Source organism: Dipodomys merriami, unplaced genomic scaffold (assembly GCF_024711535.1).
Source record: "Dipodomys merriami isolate MVZ:Mamm:240054 unplaced genomic scaffold, mDipMer1.0.p SCAF_11, whole genome shotgun sequence".
Taxonomy (NCBI): Eukaryota; Metazoa; Chordata; class Mammalia; order Rodentia; family Heteromyidae; genus Dipodomys; species Dipodomys merriami.
In genome coordinates, this window is record NW_027202382.1 from 29,073,856 (window position 1) to 29,092,329 (window position 18,474).

Below are 18,474 nucleotides of genomic sequence, written 5' to 3' on the forward strand. Positions count from 1 at the left end.
CAACTGCCCATTCTTACTTTCAAACTTTCCAAGAATAAAAACATAATGCTCAAGATGGGACAATGAATATTCATTACTACCAAATCAAAAAATATCCTTGATAACTCATTTAAAGCTCTCCAAATTCTTAAACTAGGACCATATCACAAAAAAGATGTCTAATGAAATCATTTTAAGTGATTAGATTTGTTTTAATACACAATAGTAGCAAACACCATTTACAATATCTTAATATTATATATTAACATTCAAGGCTAACCATCATTTTAATCCTGACAACTGAGACACTGAGCCAGCCCAGATAAATAACCAGCTCACTGGTTATGTTTAAGACAAGGGAATAGGTATAAAACGTGGGATACTCACATCTCTGGCTGTGTGGTTGCCCAGAACTGCAGCACCAAATTTTCCCTGCTTTAGGTACTGACCATTTATGCTATTGAAAAGGAAAAAGAAAGCAGCATTAATACTCCTCTAAATTATGCAGAACCAGCTCTCTTTTCAGGAACACAGAAGTTAGGATCTAGTCATTGGGCCTCTAGACAAAGAACCAAGATGAGCAGTTTATAACTTAAAGCTCATATAATATCTTGCCTCTTTAAATATCTAACAATCATAGTTCTTAGGGAAGTCGCTTTCTTTGAGAACTTAAAAAGGTAGTTGTGAGAGAACAGCACTTAAAGAGTAGACAAAACAACCACTCTGCAAGTTTGATCTGGTGAAATCTCCAACCAAAATGTGAGGAGGGTCAAGGGTGTTTTGTCTGTAGAAGCATTAAGAAACCAAACCAGTTAGCCATGAATAGTGACTTCAGGAGAAAAGAGAAGCTAAACTACAGTCCCCTTCCCTCCCTCCTCCAGGTTGCCAGAGCTTTCTTAATCAGCTACTTACTACCGGTAAGCATGAACTGCTGTTGCAACCAGGACTGCAGCAGTGCCTGTGGGAGCTGGGGCTGGTTTTGGTGGTGTCTGATTTCCTAAATATGAAGAAAACAGAAGTGTAACTCTTTTCTTGCTTGAAATTGATTTTAAATGTTTAGCTTCAAAAATTATGTATACTTTGCAGTTACAATGTTTTCATGATCATTATTCTCACTTGATCTACAAAACAGTGCTTGATCTTGTCTGCTGGTGAAGTAACAATACAAGTGCCCTAGTACTGTACACAATGATAGCAACAAACCCAGGACTCAAAACTTTTGAGCAATATAGTACAAATAGAAGTTTTGGGTCTGGACAAGAAGCACTATATAGTAATATGGTCATATTCCATCTGCTTTTTATTTTCCTTCCAATATTATGGCAGCTTTGATACATATAATAATTTCCCTTTCTTGTACTACTGGCATTGGAAATTTAGGGTGATATCTAAATCATGTCCACTACTTAAAGTCACAAAGTGCTAGAGTAATGCTAAAGTTCTGAAATAGCATACTAAGGGTAATTTTTTAAGTTATTTTTTTAAAAATAGGGCCTCACTATGTAGTCCAGGTTGGCCTTAAATACAAAATCTTCCTGAGTGCTGGGATTAGCATGAATCACTGTGGTTCCTGGTAAACTGCGAATTTATGCTCAATAGGCAAAATGTGTAAATGGAAGCGAAGTAAGATAATATTAACACAAATTGCAAGTACTTCTTTTTAAAAACTCTCTTTATTCTACCTTTTTTTTATACTGGAATTTTTTTTGATTTTTGAATATAAGTATATTGTAGAAAATTTAGAAAATATAAAAAAAGCCCAAAGGAAATCAAAATGATCTATAACTCCATCACCCCAAGTAAACAATGTTAATAATTTCATACATGTATTCCTAGTCCTTTATACACATCAACTCTGAGGCTATTTTCCTGCTTGTTAAGCAAAATTAATGATATGGCTAGGTATCAGTGGCTCACATCTGTAATCTCAACTACTCAAGAAGCTGAGATCTTAGGATTACAATTCAAAGCCATCCCAGGCAGACAAATCTGAGACTTATTTCCAATTAACCAGCAAAAACTAAATATGGAGCTGTGACTCAAGAGGTAGAACACCAGCCCTAAGTAAAAAGCCAACCAAGAGCTCAAAGTGCTACATTTAAGCCCCAGCACTGGCAGACATACACAAAATTAATGGTAAAATCTGATATCTTCCTATTTTCATGCACTATATTATAAGCATTTCTCCATAATGTTCAAAGGTACATAAAATACTAGGACTATCACAATTTACCTAGGTCCTTGTTACTTGACATTTCTTAAAGCTGTTTCCAGTATTTTTCTCTATTGCATATTATAATTCCTTAGAGGACATTCTTTTGTATGAACCCTTTCCATTTTATTAAAATAAATCCCTAAAATAGAGAATTATGAGATGAAAGAATATAAGAGTTTTTAAGGTTTGGTTCCATCCTGCCCCAGCGTCTTCAGAAAGGCCCCATTTTACACTCCATCAGGAGAATGGGTAGGCTTTATCTTTGTTAACAGCAAAATTTTCTTTTTGCAGCTTTACCAACATTGAGGTTGTTTTCATTTGTATTTATTACTTATAGGGAAGCAGAAATTTCAGACTTTCTATTAGATTTGCTTTAAAAAAAAAAAAAAAAAACAAACTAAAACAAAAAACACTGACCAAGAGCTGATAGCTCAAGAGTAGAGCACTGTCTGGCATGGGTGAGTCCTGGGTTCAACCCCAGTGTGCATGTCCACACATGTGCAAAAATAAATTGTCCACTTCTGTTATTTACTTTTTTCCTAGTGACCTTTGCTATATTTCTTTGTTTTATAAATACCTATAACAAGCCTGGCGCTTGTTACACCTGTAATCCTAGCTACTCAATAGGCTTAGATCTGAGGATCATGGTTCAAAGCCATCCTAGGCAGAAAAGTCGATAAGACTCTTTTTTTTTGGGGGGGGGGAGGGACTAGGGGAGTCAGTCATGGGGCTTGAATTCTGGGCCTGAGTGCTTTCCCTCAGCTTTTCAGCTCAAGGTGAGCACTCTACCACTTGAGCCACAGCACCACTTCTGGTTTTCTGGTGGATTATTGGAGATGAGAGTCTCATGGACTTTCCTGCCTGGGCAGGAACCATGACCCTCAGATCTCAGCCTCCTGAGTAGCTAGGATTATAGGCATGAGCCACCAGTGCCTGGCTCTGTGAGACTCTTAACCCTAATAAACTACTCAGAAAAGGCCAGAAGTGGCAATATGACTTAAGAGCTAAGAGTAGTAGCTTTGAGCCTAAAAAACTCAAGAGACAGCACTCAGGTCTTGAGTTCAAGTCCCAGGATTGGCACTTAACAATAAATAAATAAAGTAAATATCCATGATATAGTTCAGTTCACTTAAAACTTTTCAGGTATTGTGTGTATGTGCACACATGTTGTATGTATGTGTATGTGTGTGTTGGTAGTGGAACTTGCACTCAAGGCCTTGAGCTCTAACCTGGCTTTTTCACTCAAGGCTGGTGCTCTATCACTAAAGCCACACTTCACAACTTCTGGCTTTTTGCTGGTTAACTGGAGTTAAGAGTCTTGCCAGATGCCAATGGCTCATGCCTATAACCCTAGCTAGTCAGGTGGCTGAGATTTGAGGATCATAGTTTGAAGCTAGCTGAAACAGGAAAAGTCTGATACTTTTATCTCAAATAAACTACTCAGAAAAAGCCAGTAGTGCTGTGGCTCAACTGGTAGAGCACTAGCCTACTCAGAGATAGCACCCAGGCCCTGAGTTCAAATCCCAGGACAGTAAAAAAAAAAAAGCCTCCTGGGATTTGTCTTTGTCTGTTCTGGCTGTTGACAGAGTAAGATTCTCACATCTCAGCCTTCTGAGTAAGTAGGATTATACAGGCAGGAACCACTGGAGCCCAGCATGCATTCTCCAGTTATATGTAACATTACAATAAACCTTTTCTCCTGATAAGCACACTATGACAGAAAAAACAGTAACTAATGCCAAAGTTAGATTATCTGGACAAGCATGGGGCACCGTGTAAAGTTACTGTCTTCCAAGGGCAGACAGCAATCCTTCTTTAGTAGTTCAGCTTCTTCCAGTGAACTCAAGCCAACATGACCCTATCGGGTCGCTTGGAGAGGGAAGGCTGTTTGTGTGGTTGCCAGATGGATACATGGGCCAGATGCAACAAGTGCGTGGGCTTCTCCTAAGCTTAGCATTCCTTCCTCTAAAATCAGATTTACACAGATTGTGGACTTCCCTTTGAGGAGGAAATCATTGTTTTTTTTTTCCTAAGTATTTTTTTTTTTTTTTTGGTCCAGTCATGGGGCCTGAACTCTGGGCCTGGGCGCTGTTCCTCAGCTCTTCAGCTCAGGGCTAGCGCTCTACCACTTGAGCCACAGCACCACTTCTGGCTTTTTTCTTTTTGCTTATGTGGTGCTGAGGAATCGAACCCAGGGCCTCAGGCATGCAAGGCAAGCGCTCTACCACTGAGCCACTTTCCCAGCCCCTATTCTAAAATTTTTGTTATGGCCTTTTTTTTTTTTTTTTTTGGTTGGTCGCAGGGCTTGGACTCTGGGCTTGGGTGCTGTCCCTGAGCCCTTCAGCTCAAGGCGAGCACTCTAAGCTTGAGCTACAGCGCCACTTCCCGAGTATTTTTTAATTATAGTTTCCTTCTTCAGGGTATACAAATGTATATATATAACATGTGTATACATATATGTGTGTGTACACATATGTGTATGTGCACATATATGTGCCTATGTATATACACACATATATACATATTCCATAATTGAATCTTCACTATCTTCAACATGTATCACTTTCTCTTGAATCTATTATTACCCCCTTGTATCTCTCTTCTCTCCTCTCTCATCTTTCTCTCCCTCCTTCTCCTTCTCTCTCTCTCTCTCTCTTTCTCTCTGGCAGTATTATAAGGGACTTCCACCTGCTAGGCATGTACTCTACCACTTAAGCCATGCACCCAACTCTTTTTGTTTTAGTTATTTCTGATATAGGATCTTATGTTTATGCTTGAGCCAGACTATTCCTTGATCTTCCTATTTACACTTCCCGACCAGCTGGGATGACAAGCATGCACCAGTCTTCTACACTAGGTTCAAGAGACCAAAACAGAATTACTCATACTTAAGTTCCACATCTCCAAGAAAAAACTGGTTGTCTACTTGACCTTCTCAAATCAAGAGAGAAAATAAGAATAGCCAAATTCCCAATCTAGCCTATGTCTACTATGTGTCTGACTTTATGCTGTGCCTTAAGCCATTTTTTGCAGGTAAGATAGTCCCCTAGTCAACCCCTACCCCACCTCAGCACACACACACTTTCGCAAAAAAGAAACACTATAGTGACCACTCAGCTTTTTGGTCTTTGCTCTTTTCAGTCCAATCGGCTTTTTGTTCTTTGCTTTCTTCGGCCCTTTTATGCCTATAAGGCCAAGCTCTTCTGCTCAATGAATCAGAATATTCCATTGTATAGAATGAGGTACTGCTCAGTTCTAGAATAGCAGGTAAAACCCCACTAAGAGAGGTTGTAAAATTAAATCTGTTGTAATTTTGTCTTTTGACAATGCTATTGAGATGACTTAGGCTCAGGCTCTAAAATGGAGCTAGTCATCAGAAAAATGGAAGGTTGTAACTTTCAGCTCTACTCACCAATCTCTAGAAAAAGTAGGCTGGAGATCAAGCTCTAGAAAGTATCCTGAGAGCAAAAGCTGAAGAGCTTCCAGATTACAGAATATCTAGCTAGCTAGCTAGCTAGAAAACTTGGAGGAACAATGTACTGAGAGAGGGCCTAGGAGATATGCACTCTACTACCACACTATACCTCTTTACCTGGCATTCGTCTGAATCTTTACAATATCTTTTTTTTTTTTTTTTGTCAGTCATGGAGCTTGAACTCTGGGCCTGGGCACTGTCCCTCAGCTCTTCAGCTCAAGGCTAGTGCTCTCTTGAGCCACAGCACCACTTACAGTTTTCTGGTGGTTTATTGGAGATAAGAATTTCATGGACTTTTCTGCCCAGGTTGGCTTTGAATTGTGATCCTCAGATCTCAGTCTCCTGAGCAACTAGTATTACAGGCATGAGCCACCAATGCCCAGCTACAATATCTTTTACAATCAGCTATCAAACATAAGAAAATGTTTCCCTGAGTTTTGTAAGCAATTCTAGCCAATTAATCAAAAATAAGGAAGGGGATCATGGGAATGCTGGTTTGTAGCTGTGGTCAGTCAGAATCTAGATTTGTGACTGACATCTGACTACAAGTTTTATGGAACAAAGTCCTCAGTCTGATACTATTTTCAGGGAGATCATCTAAGCACTGAATTAGTTATAGATACTCATTTCATGTTAGCTGTATGTATTACTCTGTATGTGAGAGAAACTCCTACACAGTAAAGCAAAAGGAGGGGCTTTTAACACAGGCCAAATATAAAGGATCTGCTGCAAATACTCAACTCTGAGATGGTTATCCTCAGTGCCAGCACTGTGTCTAACATGTAAAAGATACTCAATATTTCAATATTCATTTGCCAACTACTAATTTAATGTCCCTTATAACCTGCTCTCCTTGGGCCTTCATTCCTCATCAGATTCTTACACAAAAACAACCACGTGGAGGAAAGAATAAAAACTGCAGAGTCTGTCAGATCAGAGTTCAACTTTCAACTCTGTCACTTATTAGAGAGTTTTTGTTTGTTTGCTTGCTTGTTTGTTTTGGTAATGGAGATTGAACCCTGGCCTTGCTCATGTAAACCAAGTATCCTACCACTTGAGTCATGTCCCTAGTCTCTTATTAATACTAACCTTAGAAATCCCTAATCCTTTCTGGGCCTCAAAAATCAGTAGCTCATGACTATAATCCTAGCTTCTCAGAAAGCTGAAATCTGAGGACTGAAGATTGAAGCCAGCCCCAGCAGAAAAATGTAAGACTCTTATCTCTAATCACCAAAAAGCCAGAAGTAGATCTGTGGCTCAATGTTGAACACCAGCTTTGAGCAAAAAAAAAAAAAACTAAGGAATAAGGAATGACCCATGTGGGGGTGTGGCCATTGGACAGTATTTATTTTGAGTGCCTTGGACAGTTTTAGAGAGTGGTGGCCACATGAGACAAAAGAACATCCTTGTAACCTTCCCCATCAAAAATTTCCCCCAAGGTGCTAGAGCTCAGGATCACAGAATAGAGAAAGATATCCATTAGTGATGGTGGGCTTAGTCAGGCTGGTCAAGGATGCATGATATAGCACATCAGAAGGAAGGACCGTTTATCATTCCAACTAGCCTGTTAAAGCCCAATCGAATGCTTTACAACTTACCTGTTGCTGCTGTTCCTTGGCCTTTCTTAGGCTGCTTTGGGGCTGTGTACTGAAAGAATTCATTTCCTTGGCCAGAAGTTGCATCATCCAATCCAAAAAGAGAGGCCAATCTGGCACTGTTAATAGAAAATGAAAATAAATTTTCATTGAACATATCTCAAGCCTGGAATCATAACAAAAGCTTCTAATGAATGAATAAATGAATGACTGTAAATCCCATCAACACAACACTGGAAGTGACAGCTAAGGGTCTCTGAAATCAAGATTATATTTTGTGATCTGAAATTATCAGCTGACCTAATCTCTAAACCCATCTGATATTATTTCCAAAGTATTTCTCAAACTCATTCCCTGTTCTTTCTCCCCTAGGTCAGGCCTCCATTACCTTTATCCAAGTCCAATGATCACAACAACTTCCTGATCCCCCAGCCTTAGTCTTGTCTGCTTCTTATCTCTTCCCCTAATTGTACCCACAGCAATCTTTCTTAATGATACCTCACTATTACCAAGATGAAATCCAAACTCCACAAGACAGCTTTACAAGGTCCTTCAAGTTTTTACCCACCCTCCTTTCCCCATCTTCATATTTGGCCATTTCTCATCTTCAACTGAGTGCTACAACTACTCTGAGAAACTCTGTATTTCTCACACAAGCGCTTTTTTTTGTATACCCAGGGCCTCATATATGGACTTCATATATGCTAGGCAAGTTCCTTTAACCACATGCTCTGCCCAAGACAAGATCTTTCAATTTATTTGGCCATTTCTCATCTTCAACTGAGTGCTACAACTACTCTGAGAAACTCTGTATTTCTCACACAAGCGCTTTTTTTTGTATACCCAGGGCCTCATATATGGACTTCATATATGCTAGGCAAGTTCCTTTAACCACATGCTCTGCCCAAGACAAGATCTTTCAAATTCCAGTGTTTTTGGTTTTTTTGTGGGTCGTGGGGCTTTAACTCGGCTTGGGTGCTGTCCCCGTGCTCTTGGCTCAAGGTGAGTGCTCTACCACTTAAGCCACAGCACCACTTCCGGTTTTCTAGTAGGTTATTGGAGGTAAGAGTCTCATGGACTTTCCTGCCCGGGCTGGCTTTGAACCTCAATCCTCAGATCTCAGCCTCCTGAGTAGCTAGGATTACAGGCGTGAGCCACCAGCACCTGGCTTCAAATTCCAGCTTTTAGACACTCTGTTGCCTCTACCTGAAACAGTCCCTGTGTTCCTCCTCTCCCCAGAAGTTACTTGTAATTTAGGTTACATGATTGTCCTAAGCCTCCTGAAGTTCTCCATATTTCATTCCTTCAAGTTATATCAGACACCACACTAAATATTAGGTGTACACTGATGAGCACAACAGGATTCTATTTTCAAGGAGTAGTTAATCTAATGAGGGGATCAGATATTAATATATGATTGTAAATTATGAATTATGTAGCAGGGACAATGGTTATATGGCATGGTGGTCCATAAGATCAGTAGAAGTTATGCAATCATTTATCAAATAACATATACTTGATCATTTATTAAAATCACCACTCGATTGCATGTTTTGCTCACAATCTGGTATATAATATACTTCAAAAGTGTCAATGAGGGCTGGGGAGGTGGCTCAGTGGTAGAGTGCTTGCCTTGCATGCATGAGGCCCTGGGTTAAATTCCTCATCACCACATAAGCAGAAAAACCCAGAAGTGGAGCTATGGATCAAGTGGTAGAGCGCTAGCTTTGAGCTAAAGAGCTGAGGGAAAGTGCCCAGGCCCAGAATTCAGGCCCGTGACCGACCAAAAACAAAAACAAAAAGTGTCAATGAATATGTATGTCTCCTCCAACCCAGCAGTGTTGGTAGGTGGGCTCCAATGGGAGGTAGTAAGGTCATGGAGTGATTAACGTTGAATTATAAAATGGCTTGATTTGCAACAAAACAGCTTCTCCCAGATGATGGTACTTTGATACTAGAGGGCTTTCCTGTCTCCAGAACTGTGAGAAATATAGTTCTTTTCCTTATAAATTACCTACTCTGTGGTACTCTGTTATAACACAAAATGGATTAATACAATAAGGAACTCAAAGTCTAGTCCAGCTTGAGCTCACCTTCTCCAAAGGCATTCTTAGGTTGACTGTGTAAATATTCCAACTTCTGTACACATTTTTGACCATTTTTTAAACAACATTTACATTGATATATATATCAGCATTTTGTAAAATAAATTCAATATAATTGAAAACGATTGCCTTGTTTTCTCAAAGAACCTAGGATAAGTTTCCTATAAATGGGGCCAAAATGTTTATTGTAAGGTCCAAGAAATTTAAATGAGATTGCAAATATAATACTTGAAGGAAGTAGAGCTGACTTAAATAAGACATTGACAAATGCTAATGGAATTTAGGAAAAAAAAAACAACAACAAGATTTCTCCTTAGCCAGTGCAATCTAGGCAGATTCCCTAGAAGTAAAATTTTAGGAGAATTTGGCAATGCCTTTTTTTTTTTTTTTTGCTGGTTCTGGGTGCTGTCCTTGAGCTTACTCTGCTCTTCTACTTGAGCCACAGCTCCACTTCTAACATTTTTTGACAGTTACTTGGAAATAAGAGTTGCATGGACTTTCCTACCTGGACTGGCTTCGAACTATGATCCTCAGATCTGATTCCTGAGTAGATAGGATTGCCCAGTTATTAATGCTTTTTTTTTTTTTTTGTCAGTTGTGGGGCTTGAACTCTGGGCCTGGGCGCTCAAAGTGAGCGCCCTACCACTTGAGCCACAGCACCACTTCCAGCTTTTTCTGATTATGTGGTACTGAGGAATCAAACCCAGGGCCTCATGCATGCAAGGCAAGCGCTCCACCACTGGGCCATCTTCCCAGCCCCTAGTAATGCCTTCTTACAGGGAAAATTTTTATGAAACTTACAATCTAGTTAAGATTTGCTTATAAATGAATAATTGATTTTTAAAAAGAATGTCAAATGGGGATTGTACAAGGTTCTAGGCTCAATTCCAGCACAACAACAAAAAATAAACCATCCAGGGCAAATCACAGCATTTAATAGATAAGTTATGGAAATATAAGTAGGGCTGCTGACTTGTTCCACCTAATGTTTAACACTCCTAACAGTAGGCAGAATCAACATTAGAATTTAGGCTTTATACATAGACTTTATACATAACTGCCGCTTTAAAAAATGCTTGTAGACAGGTGCCAGTGGCTTATGCCTATAATCCTAGCTACTCAGGAGGCTGAGATCTGAGGATCACAGTTCAAAGCAACCCTCGCAGGAATGAGGCTCTTATTTCTAGTTAACCACCAGAAAACCAGAAGTGGAGCTGTGGTGCAAGTAGTAGAGTGCTTTTCTTGAGCTGAAGAGCTCAGGGATAGAGCCCAGGCCCAGAGTTCAAGCCCCACAACCAAATCCCCCCCCCAAAAAAAATGCTTTGTAAACTAAGTGCAAATGGATCACACTTGTAATCCTAGCTACTGGGTAGAAAAGTCCATGCAACTCAACGTGGAGGTGTGACAGAGCATGTCTTGAGCAAAAAAAGCAAAAAACAAAAACAATACAAACAAGAGCTCATGGTCTTGAGTTCAAATCCCAGTACCATCACCAAAAACAAAACAAAACAAAACTTTGTATGGGTACAAGTGGTTCACACCTATAATCCTAGTTATTGAAGAGTTGGAGATTCAGAGGATTGTGGTTCAAAGATAGCCCAGGCAGCAAAATTTGTGATAAGTCGTCTCCAAAATAGTCAGCAAAAAGCAGATCTGGAGAGGTAGAGCACCAGCTGAGCAAGTACAAGACCCTGAGATCAACCTAGTACTACAAAAAAAAAAAAAAAAAAGCTTTGTTTAAAAAATAAAAAGTGGGCATGAGTTGGACATTGGTGGCTCATATCTGTAATCTCAGTCACTATTCAGGAAGATGAAATCTGAGGATTGTGGTTAGAAGCCAGCCTGGGCAGGAAAATCTGTGGGACTCTTATCTCTTATCTCCAAAAAGAATAAAAAAGATAGAAGTGAAATTATGGCTCAAGTAGTAGAGCACTAGCCCTGAGCAAAAAAAAAAGCTCAGAAATAGTTCCAAGCCCTGAGTTCAAGTTTCAGGAACAACAACAACAAAAAAAAGTAGGCATGAAGTTGGGCACCAGTGACTCATGCCAGTAATCCTATCTACTCAGGAGGGTGAGCTTTAAGGATAAAAGTTCAAAGTCTGCCTGAGCAGGAAAGTTATGAAACTCTTATCTCCAATTAACCACCAAAAAGCCAGAAGTGGAGCTGGGGCTCTAAGTAGTAGAGCATCAGCCATGAGCAAAAGCTCAGGAACAGCTCTCAGACCCTGAGGTCATGCCCCAGGACCAGTTTTTAAAAAATGGGCGCCACTGGGCACCCGTGGCTCACACCTGTAATCCTAGCTACTCAGGAGACTGAGATCTGAGGATCTCCGATCAAAGCCAGCCTGGGCACGAAAGTCAGTGAAACTCATCTCCAATAAACCACCAGAAAACCGGAAGTGGCACTGTAGCTCAAGTGGTAGAGTGCTAGCCTTAAGCTAAAGAGCTGAGGCACAGCGCTCAGCCCCAGAGTTCAAGCCCCGAGACCCACAGGAAAAAAAAATAGTATAATCTCAGTTATACAAGCAGCTGAAGCAAAAGGATCATTTAAGCCCAAGAGTGCTAGGCTAGCCTGGATAACACAGTGAAAACCTGTCTCAAAACAAAACAAAGGGGTGACACTGATCAAGATTCATTGTATCCACACACTACTCATACTGTTGAATGCCAACTCTTTTGTACAGCTACTTAAAGATAAAACAAAAAATTATAAAAGAACAAACAAAAAGAATGCTTTGGGATTATTTTGCTGGATTGACTTTCTAACTCTAAAAATAATTTCTTGGGGGTAAGAACTGTATCTGTGCTTATCTGCATTGAAGCTGAATAGCATGCCCTTACCAGTCATTCACACATTTCCTTATTTCTATGTCACAATGGTAGGGAAAGAACTAAGGCAGGAAAAAAGGAAAAAGAAAAATAAACAACCATCATGCCTCCTAATTACTAGTCTGTAGGTTAACCAGGGACTTTCAGAGGCCCAGAAACATGAAATGTAGACTCAGTCATCTAGACTTATCAGTCATTAGCCATGCTAGGCACTGATACTCTGTTTCTCTTAGGCTTAATATCCTATATAGGATCAAGTAAGTCATATAGTTAATTCAAGAGACTTGAAGCTTAAGCAAGTTCATTTGCAGCAAATTGCAGTTGTAAGAGAGGAACTGAGAGCTGCCTTGTTCAGTGTCATATGATTTACTTCCTCAGAGAAACCAAAGGAAGAACATCTAAACCATAGAATGTTAATGAAATGTTTCCCACTCTTGTTTTAAATTTCATCTGGTTTTCCTGGTTACTGTTGGGGAACAAATATTATCTGTATAGCTTCCTTTCTTTTTTGTTATCAAATGAGCTATTGTCTATGTCTAGACACAGTCACATGCTTAGAATTCAAGTGTCTTGGATCCTAGATAAGCCTACTCATGCTCAGGAAAGCTGACTAGTTAAGCCAGGAAGAATTTATCTTGGACTAGGAATCTAGAAAGGAACTGTCATTGTCTACTTTGTAACTTTTAGTCAGCAGTAAACTGAGTGATCCATGAAAGTCAGGAGTATTCCTTTACAGACTCTCCCAAATACTTTCACATAACAATGTGCCCTGCACTTGTGGCTCACACCTATACTCCTAGCTACTCAGGAGGCTGAGATCTGAGGATCACGATTCAAAGCCAGCCCGGGAAGCAAAGTCTGTGAGACTCTTATCTCCAAATTAACCACTAGAAAACCGGAAGTGGTGCTGTGGCTCGAGTGCTCGCCTTGAGCTGAAGAGTGCAGGGACAGCTCCCAGGCCCAGAATTCAAGCCCTAGGACTGACTAAAAAAAGAAAAAAAAGAACAATTAATGTCAATTTAAGGCTGTAGATGTGGCTTAGTTGTAGAGTACCTTCCTAGCAGGCATAAGGCCCTGAGTTCAAACCTCAGTACCGACAAAAAAAAAAAGGTACACATAAAATAGATTGGGATAAAAAAAAAAACATTAATTCAAAAGATTCACAATACAGCAGCAGGGGGGTGGACTATGTGGAATTTGTAGTGAAGGTTTAGTGTGAAACAGGAAAGAAAGTAAACAATGAATACCCCAATACTAAAATAATTACAACTCAAAGTGGAACTAAATGGATACAAACAGTCTAAAGTAAAGGCAGGGGTGGAATAAGATGGTGAGAGAGAAAATAATACTTAGGAGCTAGTCAGTGAGGGCCAAAAGATCCTTTTTGACACCAGGTGAAGGTTGGTTCATTTATTTTATAGTCTTTCATGTCCTGATTCTCCATAGGGCTGAAAGCAACTTGAGGGTGAACACTCTTAGCACTTGTAGAATGATAGATTTATGTCGATAGATCCATCACTCTTCAGTACATTGTTCATGATGCAGAAAATTTGTAATGCAAATGTTCAAAGAAAGGCTCTGCAAAGATCAGAGTGTGGCAGCTAACAGGTGTTGTGTAGACAGAACACAAGGGAGTATAATTACAGGAAGAGAAAAACAAAACGCCTTACCTCTCTTTAAAGACTTCCCAGGTGAGTATACATAATCTTTGAGGGCAGAAAATAAGAGCCTACAGTGTCTCGCATTGGTTTTAAACCTTAGGGTTTACAAAATGCAATTATCAAGGCACTTCCTGGGCACTCAATACAAGGCAGGTACCAGTACCACGCAAAATGAACAACATAAGCAGTGCCTGCTGTGTCGGGGCTTATATATTAGTAGGCTGGATGTGCAAAGAGACAAACACACCCTGATGGGAATAAAGAAGAGGAAGCAGTCTATCCTGCCTGGGGCTGCTGAAGGGAAAGCACACGCACGCGTACACACAGAGAAGTGACATCTGAGGTAGACTCTGAAGGATGCTTGGCGCTGACATAACCAGGACTTGCTTCTGAAGTGCCATCGCCTTGTTCACAGAAAACAGAAAGTCTCGTATAGTTTCAGCTCACAGATTTATGCGCGCTGACTCCCATTCGAAACTCTCCAGACAGCAGTCTCATCATCAATCACCCCCATTTCATTGGATGAGCTAGGATTCAGGAAGGAAAAGGCGAACCCAGGGTCATACTACAATGGCCAAGGGAGATGCCAGGCCCAGAACTCAGAACTGCAGACTCTACGGTAGAGTTGCAAACTGTCCCCGGGTTCTAAGAAGCCCCAGCACCAGAATGGGGCAAGACCCGGAAGTTGAGAGGAGGAGGGAAAAGACGACCCCCCCCTCCGCTCCAACCATCCTCCGGCCGGTCTCGGCCGGGCCTTCCGGCTCCCGCTTCTCAGCCACTCACCCGCCGTTAGGCGAGAGGAAGTCTGTGTAGTCCTCGTCCTCAGCACCGAACATCGCGTCGGCTTTCGTCCTGTAGCACCTAGGAAGCCGGATGTTCCCAGGACCTGTCACCACCACCGTCGTAAAATGCCGCGGCGGCGCGCTGCTTTCCGGCAGGACAAACTGGCACCGTGGCTCCTACCGAAAGGAGAAACGGGACTCTGGAAGGAAGGTGGAGCAAAGGCAAATGAGAAGGCGAGCGCCCCGTGACGTCAGGTCTCTCCAGGCCGTGGCGGGAGGGGTTGGAGTTCCGAGGCGCTGCGTGTGATTGGCCAGATGGTCCAGGGGGCGGGAAGAGGCGGGGCGAAGGCGGGAATCCTTCGGTGGCCTCTGTGGCAGTTGTGGACACGTCGTGCCGGACAGAACTCAAAGGGGCTTCTGAGAAGTCCTGAGCGGGGACGGGTGGAGGTTCCGAGAGGGCGGCGTTGGTGACGGAACTCGATCTGGGAAGAAGGTAAGGCCTGCCCGCCCTCTCCTCCAATCCCGGCATGTGCACCGTCCTTTCCCCTCCGTGGGACCGGGACCCTCCGCCGCTCTTCTCTGCCGGGCGGAAGGAGAAAGAATCCGGGACTACACATTCGGAGCCCCGAGCTCTGGCCTTGGCTTGCGATTGATAGAGTCGGCGTGACCTTAGACACGTTGTTTGCTGCCTCGGCTTCCTCGTCTCTGCAGCGGGTGGTGTTGCCCAGTACCTTCATGTGCCAGGCTTGTCGTGCTTTTCAACTTCGGGAGATCTTCTCCAAGTCCGGTCTCCTCATAATCCCAGAATCTGCACGTAAGGAGACGTAAGAACTCCAGTACCGGAGTGGCCAGCCCGAGGTCACACAGAGTAAAGGGCAGACTGCGTCCTCTGAGTCGGGAGTTAGCGCGCCGGCGTCCCGGTCCTTCAAGCACTGTGCGCCTGTACCGAGGTGGCTGTGTATTGCTAGACTGTGTGGCAAAAGCCCGGGGAGAGTCACGGTTCTAGAATCCATGCAGGTGAGATACAGAAGAGCTGGGAAGTTCTGGAGGTGGATGATGGGAAAGAGGAAACTTCGAACGCGAGACACTGTCTTCTTGCTTGATCTGGATTTGGCTCTTGTCTCTCTGCCCCAGGCTCTTGGTGGCGATTTTTTCTGCCCACTGTCTGTATGTCTTGCGTCTTTTGTGATTCGGGTGCCATCCTTGGGACTAATCTTGGGGTTCACCTGGCTTAGCCAAGGATAAAAAGATGGGGTGCCAGTGTAGGGACCATTTTCACAGACCTCTCTGGACTTCTTCTACTCCAGATTGTCCCTGATCCTTCAGGTGTCCCCTACCTACATGTTTTTCATCTTTTGGCCTGATATTGAAGTGATTGGAAGCTCCCTTCCCAAAGAACTTTGTACCTCTTGGCATTTCTCCTGTTGAACTTTTTATTATAGTTTGTGTACTACTGAACTGTGAGTCTTCTTGCCCACAAGAGGTTCTCATTAATTTTTTATTAGATTGAATAATGGAATTTATTCTTGTTCCCTATTCCTTAATTTGCTCTCAGATTCTTTGGGGTTTTTTGTTGTTGTTTGTTTGTTTTGTTTTTGTTTTTGTTGTTCCCGTGTGTCCCAGAGAGCCCTGCCATGGCTCTTGCCATTTATAGCCAGCTTCCAGAAAGATAAAAATGCTGTACTGGCTGTGAACTGTCTGGGTTGCTTAGTCTCTTTTGTTAATTGAAGTCGATTGTACTGTTGTCTAAAACTCTAGGGGAGGAGCATGAGGGGAATAGGAGAGTTACAAATATTACCTGTAACTATAATTTTGATTTTAAGTAAATTATTCCTTCCTATAACTGAGAATAGGGCTGCTGGTTTGCTTCTTGTATTTATTTTACAGATTAAGATGGCTAAAGCAGTGAAAGGTGAATGTTAAAGGATAATGCAACTGAAATATAAGTACTAGAACTTGTACCTGTTATAGGAGCTCTATTTAGATTTGTACTTGGCTTGCTACTTCTGGGGTGGAGGGAGATTGAACAAGATAAGTACCATAATCCTTTCCAACTCTTCTCCCCAGTACTGATGCTCCCTTAAAATGCCAAAGGACCATTTGAGCTCTTATCTTGCATTTTGGGGTAGAATTGTTTTTCTCCAAGGTGTTCTTTAGGTTCTAGAATCCTAAAGTCTGCCTTTTTGGTGACAGGGACACCACCACCAGCCATACCCATATTACCATGGCGGTAATCACACTAATGTGATTTTCATTGGCAGTATGAGGAAGAGGAAGATGGAGTATCTCTCCCAGATTTTCAAACTTGGCAGTGCAGGATTGGGTGCACCTGAAAAAAACATTGTGTTCTAAATTAGAGTATCCCCAGATTGGCAGTAATGAAGTAGGAATTCCGGATACCTGAATTTTTGTCTTGGCCCCTCTGATTCACTCTGTGCCTGAGCCAGCTCCCTCAACACTGTGTACAAGAAAGTGACTACACATGTAGCCACATCTACTTTGTGTCTGTAAGGTATAACCTTGATGTCAAGTTCGAATTAAGTATTTTGGTTCATTTGTTTTGCTTAAATATGTAGTGTATTGATAGATTTCATAAAAGATGACTAGGATTGATTAGAAAGCAGAAATTGTACTTTTAATAATGCCTACATTATTAAATAATTTAAAAATTATTGCTTAAATAATTCCTTTCAAATCATCAGAAAATTTGTAAGATATTTCCATTTAATATACAAGTGTATCCATACTAATCATACTAGTGAGTGCATGCATTTTATGATTAGTGAGGTTATAACCAAATTGTATCATAGAAACATGAATTGGATATGTGCTTGCTAGATTTGTATATTATTCAATCACTAAAAGCAGAAGACTATCTGAATTGAATTCAAGAAAGCGTACTCTGTACAAGGTTCTATGGTGAGTGTTATGTAGGATAGGAAATGAGTAGTCCCAAAACAAAACAAAAAAAAGTAATAATTGCAGAATTTCAGAGGAGGAAGAGATCATATCTAGTTTGGAGGAGATTATAGGGTTAGGTAATAGATTTGGAAGAGAAATAGGACTCCAAGAGCAAGTAAGAAACTAGATTAAGGAGGCAACTTTGGCAAATATACAAAGGCAGGAAAGATGGTACAGACTAATAAGATTGAAGTTGCCCCTCTAATCTGATGTACTTAGGGCCATTTGTTGTTAACTAAAAAATAAAAATGTTAAAACAGGGAATCATGAAAGTTGTTGTGTTTTACATATCTAATTCTAACTTAAAATATAAATATCCTTTGCCATTTTTCAACCTATATCTATAGCTATGTTTTTGGAATATGGGTTTCTGGATTTAACAAACTATAGGCAAATCTTATCCCAGGCCTCTGTCTATTTTTATAATAGTTTTATTGCAGCACAGCCATCCTGGTTTATTTACATATTATTTATGGCTATTCTCATCCTTGAAAGCAGTTGAAGAGTTTCAGCAGAAGCCATAGGGCCTATACAGTCTTAAAATGTTTGCATTTGGCCCTTTACAGAAATGTTTGCTATTTGGCCCTTTACAGAAAGTTTACCAACCCCAGGTTTTCTTTAACATACAATGAATAATTAACTTAAAGCTATTTGCAAAGCAGCCTGAGTACAGCATCACTCAGAATCACTAGGTATTCATGAAATTTCTTCCAAAACTCTCACCCGTCTGACAGCAGATCATGTGTATTTGTATGACTCATCTTTATCTAGTCATTTGAAAACATTGAACTCCAATGTGTATAGAAACACACAGCCAGAGAGGCTGTGTAAGATGATAATAATTGTATTTTAAATCTCTGGAATCAAATTTCT

General features: G+C 41.0%; 2 protein-coding genes across 4 annotated transcripts in view; one reads left to right on the forward strand and one right to left on the reverse strand.

Moving 5' to 3' along the window:
- Fkbp15 (FKBP prolyl isomerase family member 15) overlaps positions 1 to 14,771 on the reverse strand; it is a 54,160-nt gene extending 39,389 nt beyond the window's left edge. Inside the window, exons 1-4 of one of the 2 annotated variants that reach the window (XM_070011890.1) lie at positions 14,642 to 14,771; positions 7,268 to 7,383; positions 892 to 976; positions 367 to 436 (exon numbers count right to left, since the gene is read on the reverse strand). In XM_070011890.1, the coding sequence (XP_069867991.1) occupies positions 367 to 436; positions 892 to 976; positions 7,268 to 7,383; positions 14,642 to 14,694 (324 nt within the window). In that variant the 5' untranslated portion in view covers positions 14,695 to 14,771. The remainder of the gene's footprint in view (positions 1 to 366; positions 437 to 891; positions 977 to 7,267; positions 7,384 to 14,641) is intronic. The other variant, XM_070011882.1, reaches the window with a different exon arrangement.
- Positions 14,772 to 14,997: 226 nt separating this feature from the next.
- Positions 14,998 to 18,474, forward strand: part of Slc31a1 (solute carrier family 31 member 1) — a 37,506-nt gene continuing 34,029 nt past the window's right edge. The window contains exon 1 of one of the 2 annotated variants that reach the window (XM_070011931.1): positions 14,998 to 15,133. Coding sequence is in view for 1 of the 2 variants with exons in the window: in XM_070011921.1 (XP_069868022.1) it covers positions 15,652 to 15,657 (6 nt within the window). In the remaining variant the exon portion in view is untranslated. Of the gene's footprint in view, positions 15,134 to 15,331; positions 15,658 to 18,474 lie in introns of those variants that run through there. The other variant, XM_070011921.1, reaches the window with a different exon arrangement.